Raw genomic sequence first — 17,245 nt, 5'->3', positions numbered from 1 at the left:
TTTAGAAATGTGTTTATTGGCAGAGCGTGCTGGTACACGCCTATACTCTCAGTGCCTGTGAGGTGGAGGCAGAAGAATCAGGAGTTCGAAGTTTAGTGATATGAGATTGTCTCAAGTCAAACGAATAAACAAAATAAGATGCTTCATAGTGTGTTTTCTGCCAGACATGGTGGCAGACACCTGTAATCCCAACACTTAGGGGACTGAGGGAGGAAGACTGTGAGACCCCCCAAAATAAGCAAACAACCCCAAGAAACATTTTCTAGTTGTAAAGAAAGCATTTGTACCCATTACTCAGTTTCTCAGCTGCTGGTCTATTGACATCTTGAACTGCGTAGTTCTTTGTAGTTGGGACCTGTCCAGGATGTTCAGTGGTCTGTTTGGTCTATACCTGCTCAATACAGCAGTACCCCCAAACATTCCCTACTGTAAGGACCAAATATGCCTCCAGAGACTGCCATAGAGTTGTTGGGAGATGTCACCCTACTTAGGCACTACTGTGCTTTTTAAAAAAAAAAGGGTAGTATTTTTATCTTTGTGTGTGTGTGTGTGTGTGTGTGTGTGTGTGTGTGCATGTGAGGGCAGTGCTCACAGCCTAAAAATGGACATTCGATTCCCTGGAGTTGGAGTTGCTAGTAATTGTGAGCCTCCAGACACGGCTGCTGTAAACTGCGATCAAGTTCTGTGCAAGCCTGCTCTTACCTGCTGAACCACCTCGCCAGCTCCAGGGCTGCTTCTTAGGGTATTGTTTCAGCAGCCCTGAGAGCCTGGGGTCACGAAAGCTGGTTCTGTTTGTGAGTGTGGATGACGAAGCCCCAAGGGTCTGCTTTCCGAGCCTGGGGATGGGTTCCCAGCACTAGAGAACTTTGTCCTGTGGGCTCCTGCCTGTCTCTGCGTTCCTAGTTTATGAAGGGATTCTATATGCTGACTGGTATCTGTGTCACCCATGTGGGGCTGTAGTTATGAAGCCCAGCTTCCTTTGACTTTATGGAATAAGCCGTGTCTCTGTGGATGGTATCTGCATCCCCAGACTGAGGCTTCCATACCTTCTGAATGAACTCCAGCCTCTGGTCTGCTTCCCAACCCTGTTTGTGAACCTCTCCAATGATCTGTAGTAACCAGACATCACAAGGACCACTGGAGTCATTCGTCATTCAATCAGCAAGTACTAGTCGGGTACTTGCTGTGTACCAGGAATCAAAAAACATTGCAGAAACCACAATAAGTTAGACAGGCCAGGCAGATACAGTGTATGCCTCATGGACTGAGCTCACACATATGCCTGGGTATGTGCACGTGTGTGTACAGGAATGGTGCAAACAAGGCACAAGGTATTAGAAGAAAAAGAACGCAGCTCCAGTTACAGTAAGGTCCAGGGGGAAATAAGACATAGCCTGTGATAATAGAGAACTGGCTGCCTTTTGTGTGTCGTAGAGGAAGAAACCTCAGTTGAGGAAATGCTTCCATGAGATCCAGCTGTACGGCATTTTCTCCATTAGTGATCAGTGGGAGAGGGCTTAGCCCATTGTGTGTGATGCCATCCTGCACTGGTAGTCCTGGGATCTATAAGTAAGCAGGCAGAGTAAGCCGTGGGCCGCAAGCCTTTCTCCAGTGATGGATTATGATCTGGAAGTATAAGCCAAGTAGTAACCCTTTCCTCCCTAACTTGTTTTTTGGTTATGGTGTTTTGTCAAAGCAATAGAAACCCTGACTAAGACAAACAGGAAGAGTCTTTGAAGACAAGTGATATTTGTGAGGTCCCTTTTCCGATGACTGTGACTTCACCATCTAGTGCCATTTTCCTCTTTGCAAGCTATCCAAGGTGAGCAGCCATCACCCCACCCCCACTCACCTGTGGCAGTTATTGGTGACATGAGAGGGTGCACACTTGCTGGCAGAGCAATTCTCACCTCTGAGCTTGCCTGGGCCAAAACATGTGGCCCTGGGTCTATTGTCTACACCGCAACATGCGAGGTTAGAGTGTCTGGCAATAAGACCTCCTGCTCTGAGGCCTGTTGGAAACTAGAAGTCTGGAAGGCTGCATGTGCAGGTGCGGAACCCAGTATCCCCTCTCAAGTGACGCCTGCCCTTCCCAGAGTTTACCAGTGGCACTGCACATAGAAGGAGTCCTCAAGACCTGCTTTTCTCTGCAAGTTCCAGGGTTCTGCTTAGGTGTTCCATCTACAAACCAACAAAGCACTGGAGAAGAGGGTAGGGAACCTGTGGCTACCAGGAGTCCCTGCCTGCTCCCAGGAACTCAGTCAGAGGCAATCCTGCAGGCTGCCCTGTTGTGTTTATGCCTGTAACTGACCAGTTCTTCATGGATGGGCCTTTAGACAGTTCTGATCTCATTTTAGAAGCAAGCTGCAGGTGACTGTCCCCGTATGCATATGGGGGGTCTGTAGGATAAATCCCATGGTAGAGACATGAACTCTGCACGTTTTTCATTTTCTCCCCACATTTTCTCCCCATGAAGGTTATACCACCTTCGTCCCCACCATCTGGGTCCATCTCCTAATTAGTACATTTTGGCCTGGAGCTACCCTCTGTGAAGGGTGCCAGGATTCCAGCAGTGTCCTGGGAAGGGCTGTGTTGGCTGATCTAATAATGGGGCTGGCCTCAACCACCTTGCCCCTGACTATCTATGCTGAGCACCATACATGGCCCATCTCTTCTGCATCCTGTGTTGTCAGGTTCTGACGTCTTGTCCTCAGGTATAAACAGGGCTGAGGAACAGGGAGGGCTCCAGTGGATTCTCTTGTCCTTTCTATCAGCTCTCCAAAATCACAAAGATGGAGTCAGTGTAAATGGTCAAGGGTCCAAGGGCCCCTCCCCAAGTCTCTCATGAACGTGCAGTGCAGTCCGTGTACCCCACTATATCACACTTACTACCAAAGCTTGTATGTTTCTTGCTTATTCCCCAGGTCAGGGGATTTATTATATCCACACTCCTTAGCTGGTCTGTCTCCAGGACCTCAGCCTGAACTTTCCTTTGAGACCCACCCATGTCCAGCCCAGCTGCCTGGTTCCCAGGTAATCTCAGTGCCCTTTCCCAAGGCCTCTGCCTGAAATGATCTTTTTCCTCTTGACTTGTGCCCCTGACTCTTCAGCGTCAGTGGGCTCAGGAACCCCCTCCCTACATTCCCTTATGGCCAGACTCGTGTCCCCCTCCCCCAAGTCCCCTACCCCACCGTCATCCCTGCTGCCATTTAGACGATCTTTATCTCCGTGATGGTAGGTGGGAAGTGGTGGTGGTTCTGTAGCTTAATAGGCAAGAAGTTATACTCACCCCCTCTTCCTAGGGGCTGGCCTCTTGTACTCCTGGAGGCTTTGGGCTGAGGGCTCAGACATGAGAGATCTCTCTGGAATACAAATGAGGGCTGGTTAAGACCCCAGTGTCTGCTGGCAGGAAGCTCAACTCTCCAGAGAAGCCTTCTCAGAGAGTGAGACAGGAAGCTGTGGCTGAAGCTCTCTCTGCACACATCAGAACAGCCCAGAGCATGTGGAGACTCAAGAAAGACAGCCCCTGGGTATAGCCTTGCCTGCCACTGATGGAGGGGGGTTGTGTGATAGGGTGGAATAGGGGTAAGAGGTGTGTGTTGAGGGGAGAGATGGCTGTGCTTTCTGCTCCAGCCTGGGTAGGTTCATGCCTAGCTGGCCCAGCGCAAGGGACCTATAGTCACATGCTCTGTGCTTCCAGGGCAGCAAGGTCACAGCCTTAAGAATCAGTAGGCCTCAGATCTGACTCAACATAGGTGCCCCAGGAACCTTTTCTTTCTCGTTCTGCACATTACAACCTGGGTACCTAGGACTTGAAAGCCAGCATAGTTGATGAAAATAAGTCCTTTCAAACTCTTCATTGTATGGCTAGGACAACTGAGAAACCACTAAACCTACGTGACTTGAAGAAATTCACAAGAGCCGGTGCCAGCTCAATGGCTTTAGCCCACTTTCTTAACTCTGTTTTTCTCTCTGCCTGATGGCGCCTCTAGGTCTTTGTCTAGACTGGGGCTGGGCTGAAAGATATGATCTGCAAATGATTGGAAGGTGGAAGTCTTGGGCGACCATCAGGGACTGTTAACACAGGTTGCATTCAGATCACCTCTGTCTTTGATACCATGAATAGGGTCGTAGCTCCTGGCGTATTCTGTATGCTACCATAATCACCTCTTTGGCTCCTGAAACCCTTGCTCCAAAATTTAGTTGTGTGCGTCCCAAGGTTCTGTCCTGCACTAGGCCCACAGCCAGCTATGTCTTCTAACTGTGCTCTTCTCTAAGCTGTGATGAATAGGCAGGTGACAGGAAAGCTTTGCCTGGGGATGTTGGCCTTGGTCTTGGTTGATGCCAAGTCTACAACAGTGGGTTGACTTCATAGCTTCTTCATTGGTCTACTGGAGGGTCCAGTATTCATGCTCCCCCCCAAAGCATTTTGTACTTGGCCTAATAACGTCATCATGACGTGGTCTTGGCATCCTGGGGCCAGGTTTTCCTTTTTGCAGAACTGAGCCATCCCTTTGCAGCACAGGTTCCGGGGACCACCCGACCCATCATCTTCCTTCCGTGTGGTCCCCTTATTTCTCAGTAGGTTTCCACTCCTGCTCGGCCTTGCTCTGTGCCATGTGAGTCTTCCTCATAACCACCTCTCTGGACTGTCGTTCACTGATGGGATCTCCCAAGGGCATCTGTCTTTATAGTCGTAATCCAGGGCTGGGAACCTTGACATAGCTGCTGCTTCCTTCCTGAGAAGACAGGCTGGACTAAGGGACCTCCCCTTGCTTCTGTCTAGTTCTGGATCCACAAGACTCCCACACTGGAGAGGAGGTTGCAGCCTCCCAGTGCCTCCTTTTCTCTGTGTGCATTATCTCTGGCTGAAGCTGCCACGTGGAATATAGTCTGTACAGTCTGTATTAGGCTGCAGGCCCTGGCCCCATTGCAGCACATGAGGAAGGTTTCCTAGGAATGAACTAGGTGGCTCTGGCCCAGATGCAGCTGAGCCGTCCTTCTTGGAGCCAGATTTTCTTGTGCCATTTTTCTTTGCCTGGTATCAGAGCCAGGGCTCCATACGGCTCATCTCGCACTGAGGTACTCCTGGCCCTGGTTTCTTTGTCCGAGAGACTATCAACAGGCCCTCCTTGGTAGGCTGGATGTGCGAGAAGCGTGTCTGGACCTGGGTATAATCAGCGCATGAGTAGTAATTCACCCTGGGGGTGAGTCCAGGTCCATCATGGGACCAAAGTGTTGGTGATGAGAAGACTCCTGGCTCTCACCCAGCATAGGGGTGGTGTCTAAGAAGGCCAGGCTTTGTGACTGTCACAGGAACTCAGAGGGGGAAGGTGGCACTGAGAAGACCCCCAGGGGTAATCTTCAACAGCTGTATAGAAGTCAGGTCAGCTCTGTTTGGGAGTCAATCCTGCCATTCCTCTGGTAGGCGGGTGCTACTGAACACACACCTCCTGAGTCCCAGGAGCCCATGGATAGAACCAAGGGTTTCCCTTGGGCTTGACCTGCAGATTCAAGATGCCCAGTGTGTCCACTTTTAGAGCCAAATGATGTTCTGGATCCTAGCTCCTGCTAAACTTCACGTACATATTGATACCATCTACAGTCGCTATCTCTGTATCATTCACAATCAATGCATTCATTTAGGTTGTGCTCACATGGAAAGCTGGGACCTCTTGGGACTGCTCCGCAAGAGGATGGCTGATGCTTTTGAGGATTTTCAAGGGAAAGAGTGAACCCAGAGGCTTGAATCCCATGTTGCAGAATGCCAAACATTCTTTTTCTCCGTGTTCTACCTGCCCCTTACGTGTCGACCTTCCCTGGACTTCACAGCAGCTCCCGGGGGTCGCTTTATCCAGAGCTTAGGTCACATGGGACTGCAGACTTGACTCCAGATGTGGACGATGTGACACAATGTCCTACTTTTCCTTCTCTGGTTGTGTTAAACACCACAACTAACAGCAACTTGAGAAGAACAGGCTTCGGTACACAGTCACCATCCATCGTCAAGGGAAACCAAGGTGGGAACCCAAAGGTAGAAGCTGAAGCAGCATCCATGCCGCTCACTGGCTTTCTCAGACATTCCAGGCCCACCTGCTCAAGGATGGCACCCTTCACCTGGATGGGCCCTCTTATATCGATTAGTAGTTAGGGCGTGGTGTTGCTTCCTCAGGCCAGTCTGTGGGAGCAATTCCTCACTGAGAATTCCCTCTTCCCAAGTATGTCTAACTTTGTGTCAGGTTGACCAAAGCTAACTAAAACACACAGGCAAGGTCTGAATTTGGAGCTTTTGGTGAGAGAGCAAAACCCACTTCCCTGCCAGGGGACCGCAGAGATGTAGTATAGCCAGTGTGCCCGTCTTCTCATTAGTCTCGGATTGCAGTGGGGAACTGTCCACCCCCACCCCATAGTGTGTGTGTTATCAGTGCCTCTAATGGCATCACCCTGTAGGTCTGGATCAGCTTGTACTTGAGTGGGCACCTGGTTGGCCTCTGTCTCATCCCCTCTGACAGTGGGACTTACTGTCTGTTTCTGCATGAAGGCCAGATTCCCCGTTCCCTTCAGGATCTCGCGCTGGTCCCTCTTGGCAGGCCAGCTCTCTGAGGGAACACGTGTTTACCGCTTGCCAGGGGAGATGGTTTATGTCTTTCTTCCAGCAATTTGTCTGGCAATTCTAAGAAACTTGTGGAAAATGCATGCAACCCTCCATTACAATAGATGGGCTGAAAAGCTTGGAGAAGAACGGCTTGTGATCACAGGGAAGCTGGTAAAAGCCTCTGCCCCTTTGCCTCTCCTGTCTCCAGAGAGATTGGTATGCCGGGGCAGAGAGTCTTCTGTGTGTCTGCTGCTTTCATCCCAGGCCCAAAGCTGGTCGGCGCCTGCTTGTCAGATTGTTTCCTTCTTTAGTTTCACATGGCTTCTTTCCCTTGTAATTTTGGCTTAAATTCCTGCCTTGGTGATACTGGACTCTCTTTAAAGGTCTCTGTCCTGGTGCAGGAGCATGGGGCCAGCATCAGCTCTGCTGGGCAGAGGGAAGAACTGTATGCCCGGGTTTAAGTGGCTTCAGTTGCTGGGGAGAGCATGTTATCCCTGGGTGGTGAGCGTCTTGGATGGATAAGTGCATACAGCCTCGCTGTCACCTGCAGTGCTACCAACAAACAGTTGTCCTTCTCTCTCCAGAGAAGCCCCGTATGGCTTTAAAACTCTCTCCCTCAGGTTTCTCCAGCTAATAGACTCCTGGAATGTAAGGCCTTCTATACAAGAACCTGCAGGGTCATCTGCAGTAAGTCTTGAGAGACCTCAAGAAGCCTAGTGGTTGGCTGCCTTGGTCCCTGTCACACGCTCTTGCTGACACACCAGGCTGCTTCTGGAAGCAGTGGAGTGGAAAGGGGCTTGAGGGACTGGGATAGCAGAGCTGACCAGGACCAGTTGGGAACCACCCACACTCACTGGTGTGCCTGCTGCACCTGCAAGACATCCAGCACGGGCATCGGGCGGTGGTAGAGTCGTGCTTTGTAAGTGTGTGTGAGCAGGTTGGGACGGGGGGAAGCTGGTGAGTAGTGGGCTTGTGTGTCGGCATGCTTCATTCATTGCCGGAAAGGCCAGCAGGGATGCTTGCCCATGGGAGAAGCAGGGCTCAGGAACAGCTCTCGGGTAAGCTGAAATGATGGCAGTGGGCACAACTGTGGGGCCTAATGGCCGTTCTTCATAGATCTGCATAATGGCTGTGTAAGCAGCCAGTGGAGCAGCGGGATTCTCAGGAGTGAGCAGGTAATTGGAGTCTACTAGGGTTGATGCCAGCATAGAGGTGCCTCCCAAGGTGGCACCCAGCCACATCCAAGGGAGAGGGAGAGATTGAAACATTCAGGGGAGAGGATAGAAAGGCAGTCCTGTGGGAGTTCACGGGGAGGACAGTTTCAGACAGAGTGGGTATGAATCTGGCTTTTGCCTCAAATGCTCTCGAAGTGATACTAGGGACAAAAATAGATTCTCTTTAAAAAACATTTCAATGGCTCTTTCTTTGTGTTGATAAAGCTTACTAGAGAGGCAGCATTGTGGTGTTTTCCCCTCTGACCTTTGCTGACCTCAGCCTGGCTGTAGACCAGGGTGGGGCTGGGTCAAAGGCAGCAGTGGGTAAAGTGAACTTGTATGATCGTCTGCCAGAGCTCTCTTCACCGTATGCCTGGTAGCTTGACAGCAGATTTGCGCTATCGTAGCTTGGGGTCGGTCTGAAATTTGTAAATCAAGATATTAGCAGGCCTGTTTCCACCTGGAGGCCAAGGGAGGACCTGGCCCGCACCCACCCATACCCACTGTAACTGAATCCTAACTCGATAATGGCTAAAATCAATCCCCTTTCCCGAATAAATCCAGATTCACGGGTGCTGGAGGGTTAGGGCTTGATGTGTTGGGAGAATTCAGTTCACCCCACCACAGCGGGGGGAAACCTCCCTCAAGCCCAGCCCGTCTGCGGAAACTCTTCGTTGTCTTCAGCATCTTCTAGTTGTATCCTTCAAATCATAAATTTGAAAAGCCAGAGAAGAGTCTCATTTCTGTACGCCAGCGAGTTGCTGTGACTCACCAAGTTGCCTAGGGCTCCTGGAGTCACGACAGAGTGCCCTTTTTTTTTGTCTTTTGGTGGGTGTATATGCATGTGTACGTGTTTGTGTCTCTGTACATACGGGTGTGTGCACATGCATGTATGCGTGCATGTGTGGGGCTAGAGGACCCTCAAATGCTATTCCTTTAAAGCCGTTCTCCTTGTTTCTCAAGATGTTCTTACCTGCCTGCAATTTTCCAAGCTAGGGTAGGTGGCGTGACCAGCAAGTCCTAGGCATCTGCTTGTCTCCTCTCCCGCGGTGTTGGAATTACAAGTGTGCTTGACTGTGCCCCACCTTTACCTGTGGCCCGGGGATTAAGCCTGGGTACTCATGCTTGTATAGCAGACACTGTACTGGCGGAGGCATCTCCCTAGCCCTCTGACCTTCAAGCTATAGAGTTGTCTTACAGCAACCTGTCTCCTATGTGAGTTACTGTTCCTTCCCAGGATGGTGTCAGACTCCTCAAAGGCTACCCCCATCCCCCAGTTTCCCTTGGGATTCTATATCACTCATCAGAAAGGGAAGTTCTTCTGACTGACAACACATCTCTGACAAGGCTAAGCCCAGTGGCATGGCCATAGTACGTGGCACAATTCTGTTCTTCACACACATTCAGTTTTTCTTCCTTCCCTCCCTCCCTCCTTTCACACACACACCCCCACTCCCGCCCTGTAGACAGGGTTTCTACATAGTCCTATCTGTTCTGGAATTTGCTCTGTAGACAAGACTGGCTCCAAGAGATCCCCCTGCCTCTGCCTCCCAGATGCTGGGATTAGAGACATGCCCCATGCCGCCCAGCTTATTGCATGTTCTTATGAATTTTCTGTGAACCACGCACCAATCATTTCGTTCCAGTCTTCCCTGCCCTGCCGTGAAGCCCTTACCCATTGGTGCAGGAAGCTGGACTGGCACTCTGCTAGAGCATACTGATAGAGAGATGGATCAGCCCTGTGCTCAGGCAGAGCTTTTACCTACCCGGGGGTGAATGGCCTCACCAGAACCTGACTGCTCAGCTCAGGCCTTAGGCGTACCTCTGCTTAATTTCCCACTGTGGCTACTCACAGATACCTGGTCTCTGCTCTTCCCTCGTGAGCTTCTCTATAGGAACTCTCAGAGAGAGTTCTCTGACCCCTTTGTCCCAGCATCCCAGCAAGAACCCTGAGCCTGCCTCTGATTTGTCACTTGTCCACTTGGCCCAAAGTCCTGTAGTGGGGAAAGGACAAGAGAGGGACAGATGCTTGAGGGATTCTGGGTATACAGTCTTATCAATGCCCTTGTCACAGCATAGCCCCCTCTAACCACAAGCCGGCTTTTCTTTCAGGAGTACATCGATGCTCACCCTGAGACCATCGTCTTGGATCCCCTCCCCGCCATCAGGACCCTGTTAGACCGTTCCAAGTCCTACGAACTTATCCGAAAGATCGAGGCCTACATGAAAGGTATGGACACGTAGCCCAGCCTTCTGACGGGTGGTCCACCTCTGTGGTCACAGGTTGTCACTGTTCAAGGAAAGGCAAGGAGTCTTGTCTCGTTAGGCACTTTGACACAGGGAAGAGTTGAGTTATAGGGGCGACCATCCTAGGCACGGAAGGACCTGTGTTCTCCTTTGCAATTGGGGTTAAGAGACATAAGCCAGAGGATGCTTTGAGGAGAGCTATTCTGGCTGCTGCTGCTGCTAAGGGTTTTGCTGTGCTGAACCCCGTGGGGAGATGAGGTGTCCTGATAACGCTGTGGTTAGGGAGCAGAAGTGTGTGTGCGGAATTGCTCATGTGAAGTAGAGTTATATAACAGGGCAAAGGAGACAATAGGAAATCAGGGGCCTTTAATCAAATGCAGAGAGAAATCAGGGGCCTTTAATCAAATGCAGAGAGAAATCAGGGGCCTTTAATCAAATGCAGAGAGAAATCAGGGGCTTTTAATCAAATGCAGAGAGATGCACATGGCTGCCTCTGGACATGATGGCGTACATGCTGTCCCCCTGAGTAGAGCCTCCCCTCACTGTGGAGTTTCTGCCAGCTGTGGGCTCTCATCCAGAGAAGTTGCCTCTATCCCACCTCATCAGCCCCAGAGAAGCATAGACTGCCTCTTCAAGGTGTGTGTTTCTGTGAGACGTATATTTGAGATTCTGTGAGCAGTAGCTGCCTCCTCTTCCCTGCCTCCATGTTCCCTGCTGAGCCTTTTATTTTCCTTTTAAACAGCAGTTTTTTCTTTGCCTTGGTGCAGGGGCTACTGAGTGATTCCCCCTGCCTACGTATCCTATAGACTATATTTGTGGCCTAAGCTGCCCTGAACTCCAACCTAGATGCCCTTTGCCGTGCTAGCGGAATCCGTAAGCACATTTTGGTAGACAGGACCAGAGCTAGTCCTGAAAGAGGGGATAGGGATATGGGAGTGTCCGTTTATTGGGTAAGCACCATGTGCTTGGCCCTAAGCCTCTTATGGTCTGTCTTTCAGCACTGTTTGCTGGGCACAGCGATCCTGTCCATTTCACAGATGAGGCTCAGAGCTGGTATCAGTCAGCGTTTTGTTATCATAATGAAATACCTGAGCTCAGCTGTGTATATAAAAGGAAGGTTTAATTACCTCGTCGTTCTGAAGGCTAGAGTCCAAACAGTACAGTGCAGAGCTGTCCCTTGACTGTGTTCCCTCATGGTGGGTGACACTGGAAGGAGCACAGATGGAAGCAAGCAAATGGCCACATCTCAGACGGTGACCTGTGGACAATGACACTTGCCTCCTTTATAATAACAGCTCCCTTGCCTTGTGAAAACTAGCAGGGACTCCCAGTGGCATCAGGAATCACACACACACACACACACACACACACACACACACACACACACCCTCCACCACTTAAATGATTCAGTCATTTACACTATAGCCTTAGGAACCTCCAACCACACAGACCTTTGGAAGATGGACGGACAGACGGACGGACATACTATATTCAAACTACAGTAGAGTTCTAAGAAGTAGCCAGCACGGTGGTGTCCCAGAGGCCCTCCAGTTCTGGAGCTTCAGCTCCCTGCCTCTAAGCTTTCCTTTTAAAACCATGACCATGGGTGGACGGTACATCCAGGTTCCCGCCTGGAGCATTGGCGAGTCTTCCATTCTCTCTAAGGAATATAGACAGCTCTTCCCGGGGAAGAGCTGGGCTAGGCTGTCATGGAGGGGCCTAGGGGCTTCGTTCCTGGTGCCTGATCTTACCAGTTATCATGAGCTCTCAGGGCGACGCCTTCTTACATATGTGTGGGAGGGTACAAAATGGCAGGTAGCCAGCAACCTTCTTCCTTGGGTCGGAATGGCTTGATTTGTTTTATGAGATGGGTCCAAAACTCTGGATGAGAAAAAGGTATTTTTTTGAACACCGATGGCATAAAGAGCAAGTAGCATTGAATATGAGAGAGGGGCCATCTGGTGAAAGAAGATGGCAGGTCCACACTTCATTTGATGTTCTAGGCCTGCCTGTGAGAAGTGACAGCCTTGAGTGTGGGTCTGTGGAAGGTGCCACCATGTAAACAGCAGAGGCAGACAGGTCGAGGCTGAATTGGAATCTGGCCCCAGCTGCCTGTGTGATCTTGGACTTGTTACCTAATTCTACCTGGGTATATGGAAGACGCAGGTCATGTGGCTCACCTTCACCTGTTAGGATAAAGGGGATCTCATTTGTAGAGACATGGGACGCCGTTTGGTCTACTGGGTCCCCCGAAATAGAAGCTTCCGGCTGTTCTTGCTATAACTGCAGGGCCCAGGCAGCATCTTTATTAGGTCTCGTGAGCTTGCTGAAGGCGTAGGAGTGGGAAAGCAGGGCTCTTACACGCATTCCAGGGGCAGCTCAGGCCTGGTGTGAGCATGCAATTCGTGATCAAGGAGCAGGTGGGTGGCAGTGCATCGGCCTCAGCCCGCACAGGAGCTAGGGAACCCGCTAGCTGTCAGTGATTTCAGACAATCAGGTCCTACAAGGCAGTGAAAACTAAGGTGCATGGAACTTGTTCCAGAGAGGACCCAGTGGTTAGTTAGCTAACAGGTTTCCAAACCCCAGGTGGACCCTGCTATTCCTGGGCACAGAAGAGTGCTACCTGGGACATTCCCTATTGTGCCCACAGGACGGTGTTCTGTTTTTTTGAGCCTTTATGGCATCTAAGGGTCATGGGGACTTCTGATTTGTAGTTCCTTTGGTTTCTCTTGCATCCATTGCTAATGTCCCCCATCTTAGATGAAAGGGGGTGGTCTCAAGCCTCTGTGTGAATGTCAGTTTATTCTACTGAGTGGGACTTCAGTGGGCAGACATGCTAGAAGGACCAACAGCGGGTTCATCTGCCCAGAACTGCTCTGAGGCTGGCCAGGAAGCCCAATCTCTGGTTTACTACCGCAGTGGTTCTCAACCTGTGGGTCACGACCCCTTTGGGGGTTCACCGACCCTCTCACAGGAGTCTTCTAGCTAAGATCATCAGCAAACACAGGTATCTATATTATGATTCATAACAGCAGCAAACGTTATGAAGTAGCAACACAAATTTTATGATGGGGGGATCACCACAACGTGAGGGGCTGTATTAAAAGGTCGCAGCATTAGGAGGTTTGAGACCCGCTATGCTACAGCTGCCCCGCAGCTTTTCTGGGATGGGGGTGACACAAGGTGACTCAGAGTCAGAGGAAATGTAGGAGGGCTCCCTGCCTGCTGGATGCCTTTGGCAAATGACCTGCCTGGGTGGACAGATGGGATAGGCAAGGACTCTGAGACTGCCAGGCCCGAGAGTAAGGTGGGACTTGGGTTTTGTTTACAATGTTTCTGTGCTTGAGCAAGTGAGTTGAGATTCTCACTTGTCAGATCAGGATAGATGTGGCTGGAAGCAGCCTTGAACAGCCCATCACCAGTGTCCTGTGAGGAGAACCTAGCTTCTGGATCTCTTGACAGTGGCTTGCACCAGCTCGGGCTCTGGATGGAGGCTGGGGACAGGCTACTGGAGGGAAGGTGCCAGGCAGAAACCATTCTGCTGGATCCATAGCCACAGTCTCCAAGCCTTGCCTGCCAGGGCTTACAGGAACCACGGACTGTTCCCTAAAGCAGGATTGGTTCTGGGCTGGCAGGAAGTGTTGAGGGGAGGGGGGAGCTTGTGAGTGCTGCACCCTGAATTTTCCTTATTGCCTGCACAAGCCAGCTTGTGTTCTTCCAGGAGGGCAGTGGGCTGGGAACTTCCTGCGCCCTTTCCTGCACATGGGGCAGTTTCATGGCAGGGCTCCTGGTGGGCTCCCTGCTCTTTCTGTGCCAGCCCCTCCACGGGTGTAGGGGCCCTTCCTGGGAAGGGAACTCATGTGCCTATGCCTCAGACCCTGATTTTTCTTGGAGGCACACAGCCCTTTTCAGGCGTACTGTGAACCACCATAATTACCCCTGAAATTCCCTCAGATAATTATAGCAATCCGAGTGGCAGGGCTTTTGTGTAGAGAAAAGGGGCTTGGTGAGCCCTTCCTAAGCTGCCAGCACCGGGAGGCTGAGGTGTGCACCGGGCCCCTCCCTTCTCTGAGAACCCAGCCTTCAGGCAAGCCCGAGCCGGGAGAGGCTACTGCAGAGACACTTGGCTTCTCTGGACTCTAGGCACTTGGCTCACGAGGAAGGGGCCCCAGAGATCTCATGGCACCTGGGCCAGTATCCATGCTTACATGCCCCCATCCTCTCCAGGCAGAACATCCTCTAGGAGAACCATCCCTCCCCCCTTTAGTGATGCCCCAGGCTCAGCAGTCAGCATCGAGCATCTTTGTGTGGTCAGTGCCTTGTGTGGTCTTAGCACCACATTCCTAGATCTCCTGTCCCCCAGGACCAGGAGGGAAGCAAGACCCGTTCTCTGCTTTACACCAGCCAGCCGCAGACTCTCAGCATGTAAGTTGCTATAAGAGCAGAGTAAAACAGGGCTTCCCTGGGCCTCTGTAAAAGCCTTGCAGCTTGGCTGTGTAGCAGTGAGTACCCAGGCAGCTCCCAGGACCTCATTCTTTGATAGCATGGCCCTGCTGGTCCACAGTGGTCGCTGAATCTTTAGGTTCGGAAGCTGCGATATGTCTCCCAGTGGCCAGAACTAGCTGAATGCTGAGCTGCAAGGACTTGGGAATTAATCCTTCTTCTGTGTAGCTATTTGCCCAGCTGAAAGCTAGATGTTAGCACTGGGAAGAAGAGCTAGCACAGAATGTGAGGGGGCACCAGTCCGTTCTCTGGTCATCCCCGAAATGCGAGCTCCTCCTTTGGAAACCTGCCTTTTCCATATGAATGGCATTTGGAAGGGCTGTTGGGCCTCTGGCTGGTGTGGGGTATGCCCTTTGCCCCCTGACCCCAACAGCAATTTCCTCAATGCAGCTGCTTAAGAGCACTGAGGCCAGGTTTCAGTGTGACACACCCAGAGCCTGGCCCGGGACTCATTCATATAGCTGCTTCTTGGAGATAGCCACTTGGTGGCATGCCTGTACCCGTGCCTATCTTTACCACCTCCCACCCCTCAGGCAGAGGCACAGGCAACCCTGAGCCTCATCCTAGTTCAGACTAAACATGGAAGCTCCCAGGAACATGACATTTCCCGGTGCAGGGCTTGTAGGGGTAGGGAGGAAACCCTAACGACAAACTGTAATTGGCATTCATTTGAAGGCCAGTTCTCACAGGGATAACCCACTGTGCTTCACAAGGCTGGCGTCCAGAGACACAAGCCCCAAAGTCAAGGCTTGGTTCTGCTGTGCCAGGCAAGGCAATTAAAGGTATGACTCTAGCCCGTTCCCAAACTGACTGAAGCCAGATGTGAGAGGATCCGAATGTCGCTGAATGGTATGGATTTGTGTCCTTGTCCTTAGGGATAACAACTGGGAAGGGTCTTGGGACAAGGGCAAGGGCTAGAGGGCTTCTTTAGGGCTCTAAGGACTTTAGGGTGAGGTTGGCTTTCCAGCCCTCCTTTTCCTGTAACCTCCCACGCGATCTGGGGAGGTGACCAGATGGCCTGTCCCAGACACAGACCTCCCCAGGGAGGGGTGTGCACAGTACAAGCAATCTTCCCTGCCTGTGGTTTTAATGGGAAATTAATCATGGTTCATCTTGGAGGCGGTTTGGAAGCAGGGTTGAAATTGAGTAATCTTGACACCAGGAGGAGAGAAAGGAACGTTGCTTAGAGCTCTGGACAAATGGCTCTCTAAAGATGAGACAGGGCTTGTAGGTCAGGGTGCAGCTATCCATCCTAGGAGAGCTAGCGCCACCCACTCAGCCTCACCACCTGAGCCGTGCTCCAGGCAGTCGACTCGTATGCCTGACACTGTGGTGGCTCTTTTCCCAAGATGACTCTGTGAGGAAGGGTTGCCCATGTTAGAAATGAAGACACCCGAGTACATCGAGCCGAGTGACAGAGTTCCAAGATGACCAGAGGCAGGTCTGGGATAGAACCTGCCTGGTCTGAGTTGCTCCTAACCCCCAGGGTACCCTGGCCCCTGCATGCCCGCCTACCTCTGTGGCTTTTAGGGATAGCGCTGTGGTGGGAGGCTCTGGTGCTCATGGCTAATGATTCCCAGGTCCCTGCCATTATGGGGCCCTGCCAGCTGGCAGTGTTCCCAGGAGTGGGTGCCTTTTATGTATAGGAGGTGACCGTGACCAGAGAAGGTCTTCAGTGTCCATGCTTATTAGAACATAATCCTGATTGCTCTTTGCAAGTACGGCCATAGATTACTTTAAAAGAGCAGCACTTTGGCCCTGAGGCCAGAGCACACTGCGGGCAGATCACCTGGGAGCATAGCCCCAGGCTGGCCACTGCCACCCCTCAGGCCCAACCTTTTCAGGCCTCTAGGCCCTCCTGAGGGTTACTGGCCTCAGCAGCTCCCACTTAAACCTAGGTCCAGCGGGAACCAAAGTTTGGTTGTGTCCCCTCTGTGTTCTGTGGCTCTACAGGAGAAGGGAGACAGAATTACAGTGAGACTCAGGAACAGAAAATGGAGTTGAAAGGTGTTAAATATGAATACTGACAGACTAGCCAGGAAAGAAGTTTTGGTTAAGGAAGATGGAGGTGCTGGAGAATTCAGAGCCACTGAAAGAAGCAGTTCATTTGCATGACGATGAAGGTCCAGTCTCCCCACCCCCTACCACCCAGCCCGGCCGTGCTAAGGTGTTCAGCACCTTAGCAGGGCTCCTGACCATTGTATTTGCTGCTGCGAAACCTGCCAAGTTGTCTCATCAGATTCCAGCGCTGCACCCCTCTAATCTACTTGGTACATCGTGGAGCCCCAACAGAGGAAAGGGGAAAGTGTCAGATATGTTGGCTTGTGGCTTTACTCTGCTGTAGCACTTCTCAGAGCCTTGATAGCTACACGAATGTACATTATTAGTCTATGGTGGCATGGATTTTTTTGAATCATAAAATACACTGGTACTTCATATTCCAATAAGTGATAAGTGATTTGCCCCATTATGAGACACATCTCGATTTCATAGATGGAAGACAGAATCAATTCCAAGTGCCTTGGAATCAATAAAATACAGTCATTCTTACTCTAGTCTAGTCAGCTGTGACACTGTATACACCCCCATAACCGCCATGTATACACCCCCATATCCCCCACACATACACCCATACCCCCCCATGCACACAACTGCCACTTCATGGGGCTTCTGGCAAAAGATCTGC

The 17,245-nt window shown here is 51.2% G+C and overlaps 1 protein-coding gene across 1 annotated transcript in view; it reads left to right on the top strand.

The window, feature by feature from the left end:
- Itpk1 (inositol 1,3,4-triphosphate 5/6 kinase) overlaps positions 1–17,245 on the top strand; it is a 136,287-nt gene that overhangs the window by 88,742 nt on the left and 30,300 nt on the right. Inside the window, exon 4 of the mRNA NM_172584.3 lies at positions 9,922–10,039. Coding sequence (NP_766172.1) covers positions 9,922–10,039 — 118 coding nt within the window. The remainder of the gene's footprint in view (positions 1–9,921; positions 10,040–17,245) is intronic.

The sequence above is a fragment of the Mus musculus genome, chromosome 12, assembly GCF_000001635.26.
Source record: "Mus musculus strain C57BL/6J chromosome 12, GRCm38.p6 C57BL/6J".
NCBI lineage: Eukaryota > Metazoa > Chordata > Mammalia > Rodentia > Muridae > Mus > Mus musculus.
Note: the sequence above shows the minus strand (reverse complement) of the source record. Positions and strands in the feature narration are given on the sequence as shown.